Source organism: Schistocerca serialis, chromosome 1, assembly GCF_023864345.2.
Source record: "Schistocerca serialis cubense isolate TAMUIC-IGC-003099 chromosome 1, iqSchSeri2.2, whole genome shotgun sequence".
In the NCBI taxonomy this organism is placed as follows: Eukaryota; Metazoa; Arthropoda; class Insecta; order Orthoptera; family Acrididae; genus Schistocerca; species Schistocerca serialis.
This window is the reverse complement of record NC_064638.1, coordinates 819,214,739-819,232,163: the sequence shown is the minus strand read 5'-3', so window position 1 is coordinate 819,232,163 and position 17,425 is coordinate 819,214,739. Positions and strand designations below refer to the sequence as shown.

The following is a 17,425-nucleotide window of genomic DNA, read 5'->3' as shown; positions in this document are numbered from 1 at the left end:
TTGTTTTGTTTACATTTACTATGAGGCCAGTTTTTAAGGCTTCTGTTTCCATTGCCCGGTATGTTTCTAGGAGTGTATTGGTATTTCTTCCTACTATAGCAATGTCATCAGCGTATGCACATATCTGGCTAGTTTTCATAAATATGGTGCCTCTTTTGTTGATTTTATTTACTGCACTATGCAGGGCCATGTTGAATAGGACAGTGGAGAGACTATCCCCTTGCTTCACACCTTTATTAAAGTCAAAGCTTTCTCTTGTTCTGCTAAGGACCTTTACTTTTGCTCTTGTCTCTGTCATTGTCATTCTGATTAGTCTTATTAATTTAGCACATATACCAACTTCTTTCAGTACTCTGTATAGTTCTTGCCGATTTATGCTGTCAAAGGCTTGTTTGAAATCGATGAATAAGAAATGCAGATCTATATCATATTCATAGAACTTTTCCATCATTTGCCTTATCACAAATATTTGATCAGTTGTTCCTCTGCCCGGTCGAAAGCCACACTGATATTCCCCTAGTATGCCTTCTGCACACTTCCATATCCTTTCGTTTAATATACATGTGAAGATCTTATAAGCTGTACTTAGGAGTGTTACACCTCTATAGTTTTCACATGCTGTTCTGTCCCCTTTCTTATAAATGGGGACTATTATTCCAATTTTCCAATTATCTGACATAGTTTCTGTTTCCCATATATCTGATATTAATGTGTGCAGTTCCTTTATTACAGCCTCACCACCAGTTTTTATGAATTCAGCAATTATGCTGTCTTCCCCAGGGGCTCGATTGTTTTTTGACTTGTGCACAGCCTGGGAGACCTCTTGTAGTGTTGGCTTTCTTGCCTCATTGGTTTCATTGTCTACTTCCAGCTCCACTCTTCCCTCCTGTGCAGCTGTCTCTTCATCTTCTAGGCTGGTGCTTAGTGTATCTTTGAAATATTCCGCCCATCGTCCCACTATCTGTTCTTCCTCCCTTATCATTTTCCCATCTTTACTGGAACAGGCCATTGTTTTTGGTTGGAATCTATTCTTCATTTTGCCTGTGGCATGATAGAACTTTCTTATTTCACTCTGTTGCTTCAGTTCTTCTAGTTCTTGAAATTTCTTCTTATTCCACTCTCTTTTCTTTCTCTTGCACAGTCTGTTAGCTCTTCTCCTTAATTCTCTATATTGTTCCACATTATTTCTGGTTCCTCTCTGTAGCATTTTTGTTCTTGCCCTGTTCTTTTCCTCTATTGCTGACTTGCAGTCTTCATCAAACCACTCCTGGGTTCTTCTGTTCCTTCTTATGCCTATTATTTCCTCTGCAGCATCCTTAATGGCTTTTTCAAACCTATTCCACCTTTCATCTACTCCTACTGTGGTCTCTTCATTGCTCAACTTTCTGCTTAGTGTTACTTGGTATTTTTTACTTCATCTGGGATGTTCAGTTTGTTTGTATTCCATTTCATCATCTTTCCCATTTTGTTGCCATTTGTTAGTGACAGTTTCTCTCTCAAGACTGATTTTATCAAAAAGTGGTCTGAATCACAGTTTGGTCCTCTGCAGCTCCGTATATCTGTAACTGAGGTGGAGTGGCGTGCAATCACTAAGATATGATCAATATGATTGACTACTCCATTGGCTGCAGACTTCCAAGTACCCAGATGGATCCTTTTATGTGGAAAGCAGGTACTTTTAATAATCATATTATTCCTTGCTGCGAATTGGCATAGTAAGTCTCCATTCTCATTGTTTTCTTCATGTAGTGAATATTTTCCAGAAACTCCATACAGATGTTCATTCCTCCCTATTTTTGCATTAAAATCTCCTATTACTAGCATCAGGTCATATTTAGGTACTGCACCGTATATTTTTTCCAAGTCTTCGTAGAACTGTTCTTTAATTATATCCTCTTTTTCCTCTGTTGGTGCATGTGCATTAACTATTGATATATTCCTAAATTTACCTTTTAGTCTGAGTCTGCACATCCTTTCATTTATGGGTTCAAATTCTAGAAGTCTTTTCCTAACTTCCCTAGGTATTATAAACCCTGTTCCAAGTTGGCCTGTTTTTTCTTCTGGTCCACTATATACCAATGAGTACTCAGGTTTATCTATCTGCCCATTCCCCTGCCGTCTTATTTCCTGTAGCCCTAAAATATCATATTTGAATTTTAAAATTTCATTGGCTATTTCTTTCATTTTTCCAGGCTGAAGCATTGTCCTCACATTCCATGATGCTACTGTTAGATCCTTTATCCGTTTCCTTTGCCGGGGTCGTGATACATACTTTCCATCCAGTTTCCGAGGCTTCTGTTGAATTTCCGTAATATTCTTTTTTTTTACAGTATGGGATTATTAGCCCCATGCCCAACCCCCAACCTGGAGGACAAGGATTTGTATGAGGTTTACTCCTCTACGGAAGCTGGCTTCACTACGCCTCTAGAGCCCTCCCTGCCCTATGTTGTGGGACACACTTTGTCTGGCTCCTCTGTCGAGACCAGTCTGGCTTGGGAGATCCTGCCAGTAGCTGTGCTACCGCCGGTATAGCTCTCGACTTCACTGAAGCACGCAAACCCTCCCGCCCGGCACTGAAGGTGCCTACTATAAGGTGGTGTCCCCTGAGAGGGTGCCCAGGTATACTGCTCTTTGATATTACTGTCATAAGGAAACACTTTGAGGAGTGAATGAAATCATTCTTTCCTGATCTCTTCGGCTTGTCAAGTTCCTGTGTAAACTGCAAATGCCTAGTCAGCTGCGGAAAAAACTTGTAAATTGTCACTGGATTAGTGTTCCAGTGACAGACAATTCTTGGCCTTCTTGCAACACAAGCATGAAAAACAGGGCCCAGGAAATGTCTAATTTCACCAAATGCCACTAGCTTCGACGAAATCAGTATTGAATGAGGTTTCAGTTCATTTTTATTACAACTCTTTGCTAGAACTTGCAATACATATAGATTTATTTGAGCATTCAGTTCTCTATGGCTTCATTGGTTAGAAAAACCTTTGAACAAAAAAGACCGACCATTAGCAAAGAAAGTCACTAAACAGCCATATGTCATAAGAAGCCATTTTATTTTGGCAACCAGTTTCAGCATTTCAGTATGCCATCTTCAGGCCCCAAATGCACTCCATGTGTAGACAATCAGATGTGTTGACATTAGCATACTGAAGCCACCAGTGTGTAGATACTGTGAGTCTGTTATTAGAGTGCTCCTCAAAGACTTGACAACACCTCAAGACATATGGTAGTTTTGCGAGGTTCTTCGGTAAATATTTGGCAAGCCACTGTCCTGTGTCCACAATGGATCAACAGAGAAACACCAACCTCATGGAATGTACCTTCGCAAGAGTTTTTCATGATATTGTGTAAGTGGTAAACCCAGTGTGTAAGCTAGTGGCATTCTCTTCTGATAAACTGATTCCATTCAGTTTATTTTCTGAAAAGAATAATGCTGTCAACAACACTGCAGCACTAATGAAGTCGTAACAGAAATGAGCAGTTGAAACAGATTTTTGTGTAAATGGTTACAGTGATCTATTATTAATAGACGGTCGGCCACATATCCTTCAATTGCACAATTTTGCCCAGAATAGTCTCTTTCAGTGTCAAAATCCTCTAAAAGCTCTTTGGCAGCAAGTAAATCAGTGATTTCTTTATGAGATAAACCTCGACACACCATACTGAACAAGAATTGCAGCTCAGAATGAATAGAGCACCCACATAAGGTGCATACATATCTTACTTCCCCCAATATCTACAGCATGAAGTGTCCTATCGTGTTATGTGTCTGTGCAAACTACTGCCCAAGTGTGGAAAAATGCAGGTAGCTTAAAATACATGAAACCAACACTGCAGTAATGAAAACTGAGAGCACAATGGTATCTCATTTTGTTCAAAAGTCATAGATTTTTATATCCTACAAACGGTTGTGTGCGATGTGCCCATTTTCATCCCTGCGAATTGGGAATTATGTGACCATAACAATTGTCATATTTCGTAAACAGTTAAAGATATTGGAATGAGGTTTTTTTTGCAAATGGAAAAAAATATTCAAAATAAATATTCAAAACATCCACTGAGATGCTTAAGTAATTAGGCTGCAGCAGTGAGAGTTTGGCGGCTCAGGACTTGTACAGACATCAGTAGCACTGTAGGAAAACCCAGGCAGCACACATATACACTTCCACAGCAGTGAAAGGGTTAACCATCCTCTTGAATTCTCTTTCCTTACTATTTAAATTTCTTTACTTTCTCAGACTTAAGTCTATAATTTAAGAAATGTGAAATAGAAATTTTCTTGAAATGGCCTTAGATCATCTCTGTTGCGTGTCTGATGCATGCCACAGCATGTTTTGTTTTTCAAAAAGTAGGATAAAATGGTTTGTTTTTTGTTCTGGATCATTACTATTTTCTCAAAGACACACTTGAAAAGAGGTAATGGTAGACAGAATTTTATCTTATACAGATATTAATTTTGATTACTTTAAATGTTTAACCTCATAAATTTTAGTTCTGAAATTGTCTTGTTTTATGGACAATCTGTGCTAATGTAACTGAATTCTCATAATACTGTAGGGACAAATGGCACTCGGTAGGTTGAATAGTGGAGTGTTGGTCAGCGGACCCCTTAATGCACTACTGGTCTAGAGAAATGTTTTATTCAGCTTCAGCTCATGGCTTGCAGGTGTTTGGCTTCTGCCTTGTGAAAGAGATGCATGTGTAGGCACACTGTGTTGTCAATGGCCTGATAGCAGGCGATGGCATTGACATCAGCGGCACTCTTCTGCTACTGCTGTGATGGCGTTCTGCTGTGGAATGGCCACACTGGCGACTGAGGACCAGCTTGTGTCCACTGCGGAGGCAGGCAAAGATTATCCTGGCAAGAGTCTGGTGACAGGAGATAAGCAAAACTGTAGTACCAAATCCCACAAGCAGACTCAGTGCAGGAGGTGCCTGACCCAACCTGGTCTCAAACCCATAAATGCAGCTGGCTGGGTTTAGCTGTCTAGTTTAGCGTGCACCTGGCGTCATGGTGGTTCTGCTAGACACCAAATGAATCTGCTTCAAAATTCCCATCTATTCATCTGGCCCTCAGGCATATTACCCTGCCCCTGGTCAAATAGCTTACAGTACAGCTCTTGTCCTGAGGTGGTGACATTATGCTGCCTGCTCTGACTCTTACCACTGTGCACTGCAGGTTTCACCAAGCATGGCGGGCACATCTTGCAATCGTTTTTCCCTATGTGTTATACTGACCTACATGTCACCATATGGTCTTACTGGCCCATGGTTGCTACTGCAATACTTCATGACTGCTTCCTTACAAATTCCTGCAAGTTCCACTATAAACAAACTAGCAACATTATACTGCACCCCTCCAAAGGTAAGATCGGCCCCTCAGGGTCTTGCTCAGGACTAGGTCTCCACCATGACTACTTTCACCCTTGATCTGTAAAATAAGTCCACACTCTCAAGATTATACAGGGTGGCAATTTTAAACGCTCTACATTTACTACATCAAATCTTACGGCTGCTTCCCATCTTCCATAAGCTCTAACAAATTTATTTTCCTTTGATATTAATAGTATGATATATTTCATACACTTACTATGGGTATCGTCACCTAGAAATATCTCCTTAGATTGCGTAAGCTCACATCATCTCTCAAGGGTCCGTTGCCTTGCTCATTAACTCAAATACTAAGTGACACAGCGGACCTCTTGCATTGTTCATGCAAACATGACTTTTAGCTCTACATTCCAGTCTTACAAAATGACTCTTTTAAAAGTAAATTACCCTTAACATATAAATAAAATATTGTCTGCCTACATTAAAGTTTTATCCTTTGCATCCCATCTACTTGTCTAGTGTTTTTTTAACCCCTTATTTCGGAACAATGTATGGAACGTTGCCCTTGCAGCAACAGTTTTGCATATGCTTCCCACGAAAATACACTCCCAGAATGTTAATTTGCCTCCGACAATAATGCATTGAAGGCTTTAGAGGTGGTTTTGAAGTGAGTATCAAGAAATGGATTAGAGGACATCTTCCAAAAGTGGATAAGATGGAACAAGTGCATCACTCTGAAGGATGACTATGTTGAAGGGGGAAATATTGATTTTGATAGATTATTTTGTAATAAACATTTTTTAATGTCACTCTGTCTTTATTGAATGCTGCTTGTAAATGGTAATATACCTGAAAAGTTATAATTGACAAAAGACTTCATTCTTTAATTGGCTCATAAAATGTAAATGGAATAAATTTCAGTTTGCACAAAAAAGAACTTTTGGCAACACAGGAGGTGACATGCTGAGAAAAGAAACAATGGCGATGACTGGCCAGTATCCTGTGAGAACACTTACTAGGTAGTTAAAGAAAGAACTTGTGCTGATTGCCTTTTCCTACATTGGACTGTCAATGCTTGGAAACGTGTTGCCTGGTCAGATGAGTCTTGTTTCAAATTATATTGGGCAGATGGATGTGTGTGGAACTGGAGACAACCTCATGAATCCATGGATCCTGCATGTCAGCGGGGGACTGTTTGAGCTGGTGGAGGATCATAATGGTGTGGGGTGTGTCCAGTTGAAGTGATATGGGGCACTTTAGATATGACTCTGATCACCTACATCCATTCATGTCCATTGTGCATTCCGACAATTCCAACAGGACAATGCAATACCCCACATGTCCAGAATTGCTAAAGAGTGGTTCCAGGAAGACTCTTCTGAGTTTAAACATTTCCATTGACCACCAAACTCCCCAGACATGAACATTATTGAGCATATCTGGGTTGCCTTGTAACGTCTGTTCAGAATAGACCTCCACCCTCTTGTACTTTTATGGACAGCCCTGCAAGATTCATGGTGTCAGTTCCCTCCACCACTACTTCGGACATTAGTAGAGTCCATGCCATGTTGTCTTGCAGCACTTTGTGTGCTCGAGGGGGGGGGGGGGGGCTGCATGATATTAGGCAGATGTAGCAGTTTCTTTGGTTCTTCAGTGTATGAGGATGACTGAAATTATATAGCATGTATGACAGAAAAAGCTTTTGGACACTAATTTGTTCTCTCTTAGACTTTATAGGTCCATCCAGTGAGGAGGCTGTTAAGAAAATAGTGAAATTCATTTTGGTAACCAATGTGTTGCCATTATTCTATTATTATTTACTTGTGATAGATCCTGTGCACAGACTTGCATGTTGTTAGCCACAGTACTTTTTCTCATGTCTTGCCTGAGTAGGACAAACAGACCATAAAGCTGTGTCTTTGCGTCTCGTTAACACTCTAATTTGTATCCATCACCCTACAGACTGAAATTCAGCATTGAAATGCACAGGCAACTACAGTATCTTAAAACTAGAGAAGAGCGAACAGTGAACATAATCGTAGTGTATGCCATGAAACTTGTGAAATATAAGGACATCAGGGAATAATTCAAAACTTGATCACATGTACATAATGAATTGCAGTTAGCTGGTGTGGGTCACAGCAACATAGCATTGTGAGGGGCAAAGCAAAGTTAGGTGAAGGAAGCTGAGAGATATGATCTGGAGCTGCCTACTTCCATATTGGCAACAATTTCGTATCCCTCCCTCCATATGCTGTCTCTAATTGGACGGTGACTAGTAAAACAGTTTTGTGTTTACAGCATTCTATCTTTGTGATTTTTATTCTCCTTGTACTGAAAAGTGTGATGCATATATTTATGTAATCGCTGTGCATGTACAAATTTAGGTAAAAGTGTCATTTCCTGCCTAGTAGAACATTTGTGAATTAAATGCTATATCCTTGCGTGTTATCAGCTACTATAAAGCAGAAAAATACTTTGTCAGTGGGAAGAAGAGTGGTTGGGGGTGAAAAATGCATAGTGGGTATTACATGAAATGTCTCCCAGTGATTAGTGTTGAAAAATAATATGGAGCACAGTATTGTTCAAGAGCAACTGGCAATGCTCTGCCCTCACTGCCTATTATTTCCCCGTCTGATTTTTGTAACTAAGGTATGGTAGATGAAATACAGAAAATTCAAAGAACAGCATGTTATACAGGTTCATCTAGTAAGTCTGAAAGTGTCATTGGAGGTGTTGACCCAGCTCCAGTGTCAGACACTATGAGACATTTGCTGTGCACCATGATGTGGTTTACTGTTAAAATTTTGAGAGTGTGTGTCCATACAGGACTGAACCAATCTTGCTTCCTGCTTTGTATATTTTGGTCAAAGACCATGAAGCAAAGATTAGAATGATTCAGGCTTTACCAGCAATTGTTATTTCTGTTCATAATTTGCAACTGGGATAGGAAATGTAAGTGGCAATTGTAAACAAAGTACCCTCCTCCACATACTATATGGTAGCTTGTGGGGTATAGATGTAGAAAATAAATTGTATTAAAAATCCTCCATCGATTTGAGTAGGTTAAAATAGTTCTTCCAGTATTTACAGCATCAAGAAAGTACGAGCATTTTTGGTAATTAAGAGAAAAGTGCTTTCACAGTTTTTATTCTTTCTACATATCAAAAGGTTATGTGGCTTTATTGTGTGTTTAATTTGATTTGATGGTTATGGAGGCACAGTTCTCTCAAATGTTGTTATAAATAGGAAAAAGGAAATATGATTGAGGCTTTATTTGAGAAAATAATCATGTATTTGATTCAACAGATTTACTGTGGCTGTTATGAAACTAAACACAAAGAACTAAACATTGTCAGTTTGGAGTTGCAATAAAGTTTTGAAACAAAACAATTTCCAACTTTGTACTTACTTCCAGAATGAGATTTTCACTCTGCAGCGGAGTGTGCGCTGATATGAAACTTCCTGGCAGATTAAAACTGTGTGCCCGACCGAGACTCGAACTCGGGACCTTTGCCTTTCGCGGGCAAGTGCTCTACCATCTGAGCTACCGAAGCAAGACTCACGTCTGGTACTCACAGCTTTACTTCTGCCAGTATCTCGTCTCCTACCTTCCAACTTACTTGTTGGTTCTTTAACATTCAAAGTATCAAGTTAATCAAATTATATATATCAGTCTTTACTTTTATGTATGTGATGCTTTCAAATTCTCATTCTGCTTAGTATCCCTTAGATGGCCATCAGACTTGATTAGTTCATTTTTGTGATTATGATTTCTCTTAAGAGTACTGCGCAAAACATTCCTCTTGCTTGCGCTTCTCCCATATTGCAACAGAGAACAGAAGTTGAAGAGCTCAAATAGCAGGTTCCCGATAATCAGAATTAATGCCAATCTGTCACTGCACATATTTAAAAAGTAGGATGCAGTTCAGTGACAGAAATTTTATGAACATGCCCTTGCAGTACAGTGGTGTTCATTTTGTAAATCTGATTGTGGAGAAAACTGTTCTATTCACTGTAAACGAAGAATTGCAAGAATTGGAAGCTGTGTCTTTGTTAGCACTAAATTTCTCGCTATAAGCAGCAGTTTCTTGAATTCCATAGCAATGTTTAAATGAGTCAGGCATCCTGATGAAGTGTTGAAATTTCCTTCATTTTTTAAAGTTTCATGAATCTCTTCTGTTTTTTCTAATGTTGGATGTGATACGGGAACTTCTGCTCAAACCATGAGTTCAGTGCTTTGTCTGGCTTCATGTAAGTTAGTTTCCAGGCACTTATGTTGCAAGCAGCATTTAATAGCTCACTGCCCCACAACCCTGAGCAATTTACTGCAGATTTGCAATTTTCTAAGCTATCTAGAAGTTTTGATTTCTATGCAATAATTGGAACAACACATTTTGCATTTATCTGTCATCCTCCTAGCACGTATCAAATGTCAGCAACAAGTAGAAATGTGATGTAGGTTAATAATTACTGCCAGTGATCGACAAAGTATTTCTACTGGTGATGTTTAACAGTATGCTTTCATGTCAACCCAACAAGAATTCTGAAGGACCACACCACAAGAAAAGTTATTATTTTACTGTGTTTTGTTGGAGTCAGAAAGCTTGACCTTTACAGCCAAGGGAAAGAGTTAGACTGACCATAGCCATCTTACAAGCGTGGAGGCCCTGAATTTTTTTTTTTTACCGGAATATGAAATGGTAGACAACAGGAAAAACTATTCAGGGCTGGCCAACTGTGGAATTGCCACCCCCTCCCCCCCCCCCCCCCTCCTCCTCCTCTGGAAGCCAAATGTGACTCAGATAAAGCAAAAAATATTTGTTGCTATATTTCTCTAAGAGTGAGTAATATTACTGTGAACCCTTACATGAACCATTTCATTTTCACAAATAAAGATGTATAAACAACATGGTTGAATCTTGTTTGTGATTGTCCTTTGGGACAAAATGTGAATACTCAAATTGAAATAATTTGGAAGGGAAAGACTTCTTTCAAGAGGGAGTTCCATTGTATCAGTCTCTGTTAAATCATTTGAGCATATATAAAATTTTTTTTTTTGTCAAACAGAACTGACAGTTTGTTTCAGAGCAGACATAACATTTTATTTCAACTTTCTTTTGCTCCAGAAAAACATAGAAAGATAAAAAGTTCAAAATCATTTTATTTGGCTTCCCAAACCAACCTAATTTCTCTGTATTGACTTCCTTGTATTATTTATAAACTCTGTGTTTTGATACTGATGTAAAACTGGGAGATCTTTCAGTGATGGGTATTAACTGTTGACCTTTAAGTGTGTGTCATCCATCTAGGTCTCCAAGAGGTTACTTTATCTGTGGTGGTATTATCATTATGTATAGAATTTTCGGCATGTAAGGTAACAGTTAATATCAAGGGCACCCATACGATTTTGTGTGTGTGTGTGTGTGTGTGGGGGGGGGGGGGGGTTGCAGGCATAGAGTAGGGCCATGGAGTATTTTTAATATTTTGGAAAACAAATGCCAACTCTTAAGTAGCTATAAAGAAGTTCCAGTCCTGATCATGTTTCAAATCTATGTACTAGACTTAAATGACTTTCTTGAAAGAAAAACACTAGACTACACTTTGTCATCCTGCTAAGAGTTGTGGGAGGCCCATGGTGCCTCTCCCCCCCCCCCCTCTCTTTTTTCTCTCTGGTGTGGGTGCCCTTGATTTGTACAGTGGGAAGAAAACAAAATGCTGCACTTACAGGTCAGCATGTGATTCCTCAATCAGATTCAATACCAAAGTTTATCAAGCAAAATCAGATTGGGTGCATTTTGAAAACTTTATGTAAATCAAAGGTGTCAATACTGTCACATTGTGCAGTGCATCACAATGTACAGAGGAATGTGTATCACCCAGATCTATTATACCAGCCATCATAACTCACTGAGTTGACTGTTGCGAGGATGGAGCTATGGCTCAAGCCCTTGTCTATTTTTTTAGATGTCTATTCCATAGTTATCATTCATATGCAGGACATCATTTTATCGCATGACAGTGGGATCCATCCATCTACTAATAACGCAGTGCCCAACTGTAACGGGTCCTATCGTGTTCATGTAGGGTTGCTTCATGATGAACACATCGATAGGCTTTCGATTCTGGGTCTGTCCAATAACCAAGCTGCTGCTGCACGGTAACCTCTCAAAGGTGCCATTCCGATAATGTTTCCCGTCACCTGGAGCAACATATTTGGTAAACCAGTAATCTTTATCCACAAGTAATGGACAGAGGTCAGCCAAGGGCTAGACTTACTCCACAAATAGAGGATACAATTCTTGAAACCATTCACAAGTCACCCCAGAAAAGTACATGTGATATTGCAAAGCAGTTACAGATATCTGACTGGTCGTTGAAGTGTTGCACAGTGGACTGCGTCCATATTATTACATGTTAACACCAGTGGCCAGAAGACTGCATTCAATGAGTAGTTTTGTGGGTGGCTTTTGTATGAAATGAAAGACAAACATTTTATAAATAATGTGATGTGGTTTGACGAGTCTAGTTTTACTAATGAAGGTATTTTGAACCTCAACACCTGTTATTGGTGGGATCACAACCCACGTCATCCGTGAACGTGACTTTCACACACACTTTGGCATAAATGTGTGGGAGGAGTGCTTTTACCTACTGACAGACAAGGTTAATACACCCCTGTAACATGTTTCTTTGCAATACTTTGGGCGATGCATTAGAAAACCTTCCACTTGGTGTTTGTGACAGTTTGCCATCATGCTGAAGCCATCTGTCACCACTTTGGAATGTGTGTAATTATTTAAATTAAGCATTAACAAGAAAAATGGGTTGTTGATGGCAGTCTAACGTTCTGGCCTCAATGTTGCCTGATTCTTACTCCACTAGGTTTTTGCTTGCGAGGATGCAAAGGAACAGGTTTATAGTACTCCATGGATGTACATGAGCTAATAGCTTGCCTGAATGTCACTTTGGCTATGGTGGCTGCAGCTGTGGCCCGTAAGGTCCAGCAAAGCATGATCCAATGAGTGGTGAAGTGTTTGCAAATGATGGTCACTTTGAATATCATCTCTAAAGTGAAAGTTGCTCGTATGTGTATATACTGCCTGCGAAGATGAGGCAGGACGTCAAATGTCTAGCATGGAGTACGTTTTGTGCTGTAGGCATTCTTTTCCGTCGGCTTTAATTGCGTCATCCACAAAATAAAGTGGTTGTTTACATCTGTAAGAAGTTCGTGTTATGATATATAATAAAGGTAACAATGGAAAGAAATTGCATTGTGTAGGTGTGTAAATTGTATGATATTTTAACGGGAAAAAAGTTTCCTGTTCCTCATGGCACTGCATGAGATTGCTTAAATGTTGTAGCAGTTAACTTCAGCAAATTCATTGAGGCAATAAATGATTCTGGTGACAAGTAGTTTATTACACGACTGCTCCAGTAAACTTGTAGCTCCTTAAAATTTGCTGCAGGGTTCAAGTTAAAATCCACAGATGATCAGTTGCATAAATATTCAAATGTGGAAACAAGCATTTCCTATATAATAATTATGGTTCCCCTTTCAGAAAACGGGCTGATGACACTCTAGCTTCACTAGAAAAACAACAAGAAAGTCATCGAGCAGCCTTAACAAAGTTGCAGCAGCAGTTTCAGCAAGCACAGATGAAGATGGCCAAAAAACCGTGAATGTGAATCAATTGTGTGCTGCTGTATACATTTGTTTCCTGTTTGGAAACTGAGAAAAGTAAATTAAAACCAATGTGAATTTTATGTGTGGCTGAAATCTCATCCTTTGTGCTTTTGTAGAGGAAGTGGATGTATATATATATGAAAACAACATGTAACTATATAATATCTTTATTGCATACAAAATAAAGGCACTTTATTATTTGTTTTGTATTTCATATAATATAGCAACAGAATTAATAACATTGTTTTTCATAATTTTCTTATGGAATAAATGTTGCTGCCCTCTATTACATAATATAGTGTGATGTGTAATGTGCAAATGCTTTCACAGAATTACTCAGAAATATGTTTGATATAAAAATATTGTAATTTGGTGTTTGTACATGAGCACAGACATCATCTCACCATGGAGGTTGGTTTAGCAGTTGGCAGCATTACTCTCCAGTCCAAACCTGAATACTTGGTGACAGTAAAAAAATTATACATTTAATTGGGAAAGAAATTACAAATAAGACATGTAAAGGAATTACAGATGTAGAGAATGTATCTTGAGTATTAAAAGCAAACACATTCCACTCATTTTGACAGAGGCCTCAGACTATTGATGGATGCTTTACTATTTGTTAAAACTGATCACAGAAGAGCTGTTCACTAATTATAGTAAAAAAAGCACCGCCCTTTAACTTACATGTAGACAATATTTACTGCTTCCTTAACTGCAATAAAATATGCACTTTCACACTCAGTAAACAAGCATTTTGCTATTCAGGAAATAATGTAGCCTTTACTTAGCAAATTCGTTTAACAATTAAAAATTTCGCATTCCATCCAATAACACCTTTTATGTAAAAAAGCATTTTAAAATATCTGCAGTTTGATCAATACAATCACTAAATTCTATATTCATACCAATTTACTTTCAAGTGGCTAAACAATGTCTCTGAAGTAAAATTTAATTTTGTTGCACACCGTATGTATAAAAATTTGGTGTGCTCATGGTGCTCAAGTGATATGGCTTATCTGTACAAGTTTTCGATTTTGTGTAAGGTACAGCAGCAAGTAATAACAAGCTATATAAAATCTACTCGTTGAGAACGCATGTGCGGACCAGTGCTTCACACACTGCATACGGATCACAGTTGGATGATGGTCGACGATCTTCTAGGTAGCCCTGCTTCCGTTCTGCTACTTCACGAGGAATGCGAATGCTGGCACCACGATTAGCTACACCTGTAATTTGAATGGTTGTGTGTCATTCCTTAACACAGTATATCAATTTTAGCTGCTTCGTTGACTTTATTTACTAGGTCACCAAATTAGATATGGATGTGTATAGAAATTGTCTAATACATGGGCAGTCAACTTAAAGGGGGGGGGGGGGCAGGAGGAGGAGGAGGAGGAGGGGGGAATCTTATTTGTTTAGGTGTGGTATCTGTGCATACCTGCTGAGAAATTGTGAATGGACGATGTCTCATGGGCTCCAGTCAATCGCCTTTCATTGTCCTTCCCACCCTTGGGATCATATGCTTGAATATGGCGCAGATGTTGCTTTGAAAGCTTGTCGATAGCTTTCTCAATTTCTCTAGAATGAGAAAAAAAAGTTTTTCACAGAGTTGAGTAGTGTGGAATACTAACCTATCTGAGGAAAACCTTATTTTTGTAACCCTCTTTGAGAGGGTCGATGTAACTTAAAATTTCTATATACTGTATGCAAATTGGTCAACATTTGCATAAATTCTACTTACATTATGCCATTTTCTTCTCTCATTTCCAGAGTTGAAAAGTTACAGTGTGCTCCTGCACCATTCCAGTTCCCTGGCATTGGTTTTGGATCCAATGTAACTACAATGCCATATTCCTCAGATATCCGGTGTAGGATATATCGAGCCACCCAAAGATCGTCAGCGCATTTCATACCCTCACCAGGGCCAACTTGAAATTCCCACTGGAAGAAATATTTTATTAATGTAGTTGTCATTAAACTAATGTGACAAAATTTAATCAAATGAATGGTTCTAGTTTCAAACAAACATTTTGATTATGAGAAGTTCTCTCTAGTGGTCTGAACAAGTAATGGGTGTTGGGTGATAATTTCAAATAACTTCCAAATTTAGACCATATGATTTGTTACTTTATCTGCCCATGCAGACAGTAGATGTATCCATGAGTAAAAGGAAAAGTTAAGGACATAAGTGACTGCAAGTAAACCAAAGTGTGGTAGAGGACCTAATTCCTACAAGGAGTTTTGTCTGACCAATCATTATGACCCTTTTTTACAGAAACAGCTGTAACACTGAAAAAGATAATCAAAAATATAGTATTCTAGATGCATACTTCAGTTTACTTAATTAGGGCACAAACAACTTTTTGTTTTGATATTCATAGTGCTTTCCTAAATAGTTGAAGCTAGTATGGAGAACTAAAATGAACTGTCAGTTTCATCAGAGGGGATGGAGAGCTGTAGCTTTTGCTGCAAAAACAGCTTTTAGCATTCATTTTGGAATAGCTGAGTAAGTGTTCTCAGGCACTGACCTGTGCAGGCATGACCTCTGCATTGGTTCCTGCAATATCAATGCCTGCATACAGGCACGCACGGTAATGTGCCTCCACAAGCTCACGTGCGTACACCTTGTTGGCACCGACACCACAGTAGTAGGGCCCTTGGGGTCCAGGAAAGCCATTCTTCGGCCAGCCGAAGGGATGAAGGTCTGTGTCCAGTAGTGTGTACTCCTGCTCGATACCAAACCACGGTTTGTGTGCTGCTGCTCGCTCCATTGCCTCTAAGCACTTGTATCGCTTATTGGATTCTGCAAAATAAGTAGATCACTAGTTAGACACTATCATTACATGCAAGCATCAAAGAGGAACAATGTACAATCAGCATCAAACCAGATTTATATTGCATGAAGTCGGTATTGCAGCCATAAGAGCATTTAAACCCTTTAAGCACAAGGCCTGCCATACTAAGTACTAATGTAAACATGCCCTCACTCAGATTAAACAGAAAAAAGGTAAGCCAATCGGTAGTATGAATGTATAGTTATAAAATGTAATCTAAGTCAAAGTTTCAGTTTCTTCTTTCTTTTATTTCTTTATTTTCTGAGCAACTTGAGACTTGCTCGATGCTGAAATCAGAAAAATAAAATTGTAGCTGTAACAAATAATACAACAGCAGAATGGCAGATACACAAATTTAAAGTGAATACTGATGATGCAGAAAAGAAGGAAAACCAGCCATCACATAATGTATTTATTGTTGAACTTAGCTGTACGTACTTTTCTTTATTAGGTGAATTAATTCTGTATTTTAAGTAATAATATGCAATAATTTATTTTTGTGTTTAACAGTCAACAAAAATATCTAGTTCTAATTTAGCCAGTGCCAGTCCTAAGTCCAGATTGAAAATTGTCTTGTGATGTTGTGTCCACCCACTAACATTTGGATGTACAGTGGGGGTTGTTTGCATGGACAGTTCCATTCCACATGTCATTCTAGCTGATGATTAAGTGCAAATATGATACAATGGAGACATGGTTTGCAGTTTGTAATCTACAACAAAACTGAAGATATTCTCTTATTAGAATTTTTTTAAAGATATTGTACCTCAGAATAAAGATACCACCACCACCACCACCACCACCACCACCCCCCCTGGGTTCGGTGTGGGTGGGTGGACTTCTGTGACCTGTTGTGGGGTTGTGAACCACTGAGGGCTACAGCAGGACGAAGCCTCTCCATCGTTTTTAAGTCCCCGGTTTAATACACTATACCTCCGTACCTACGTACCTACCTACCTACCTACCTACCTCCCTCACAAGGTTGAATCGAACCCCTTTCATTCCTCATACCAAACGAAAAGTATTTGCAGCTGTGGTGTAGTGGGTAGTTCTTGTGGCAGGTCAGATTCTGACAGCTCAAGGCAGAGTCTCACCCAATATGTACACATAGTAGCTATCTCATTATAACTAAGGGCGTCGAAGGCACAGATTGGGGCACTGCAGTTGCGTGCACTCGGTCCTGCGTCTCTAGCAGACACGAAGGCAGGCTGGCCGACCAGGAGCGTGCAGAATTGGTGACTTCTGTCGACAGGACGAGGGGCCGACGAGAGCACGGCTGAGGGCGCGGTGCGGCAGGCAGCCGTAACGAGGCGACTGCTAACGATCTCCGCAGCTGCAGCGTCTGTCCATCCGTCGAGACGGGCAAGGCCTCTGTTGTAGCTGCGACAGCGGCTCTCTCGTAATTACAGGGGATCTCCGAATCGTCCCACCCTTCACCAGGCGACGGTCGGGCTCGTCTTGTTGGTCGCTAAACGTCGCAGTAACACCACTAATTTTGTTTCTCTCCACTAACATCGCAGAACTAAGCCAAATGTGCAAGGGTAAAACCGTCCAAGCATCTGGC

At 39.5% G+C, this 17,425-nt stretch overlaps 2 protein-coding genes across 5 annotated transcripts in view; one reads left to right on the top strand and one right to left on the bottom strand.

Annotated features, from left to right (window-relative positions):
• The window catches only part of LOC126484332 (prefoldin subunit 6), a 54,286-nt gene extending 41,062 nt beyond the window's left edge, over positions 1 to 13,224 (top strand). The window contains exon 4 of the mRNA XM_050107784.1: positions 12,900 to 13,224. Coding sequence (XP_049963741.1) covers positions 12,900 to 13,020 — 121 coding nt within the window. The 3' untranslated portion in view covers positions 13,021 to 13,224. The remainder of the gene's footprint in view (positions 1 to 12,899) is intronic.
• LOC126484308 (glutamine synthetase 2 cytoplasmic) overlaps positions 13,176 to 17,425 on the bottom strand; it is a 444,933-nt gene continuing 440,683 nt past the window's right edge. For all 4 annotated transcript variants that reach the window (XM_050107746.1, XM_050107755.1, XM_050107770.1 and 1 more), the window contains exons 4-7: positions 15,556 to 15,830; positions 14,769 to 14,968; positions 14,466 to 14,605; positions 13,176 to 14,253 (exon numbers count right to left, since the gene is read on the bottom strand). In XM_050107746.1, the coding sequence (XP_049963703.1) occupies positions 14,105 to 14,253; positions 14,466 to 14,605; positions 14,769 to 14,968; positions 15,556 to 15,830 (764 nt within the window). In that variant the 3' untranslated portion in view covers positions 13,176 to 14,104. The remainder of the gene's footprint in view (positions 14,254 to 14,465; positions 14,606 to 14,768; positions 14,969 to 15,555; positions 15,831 to 17,425) is intronic.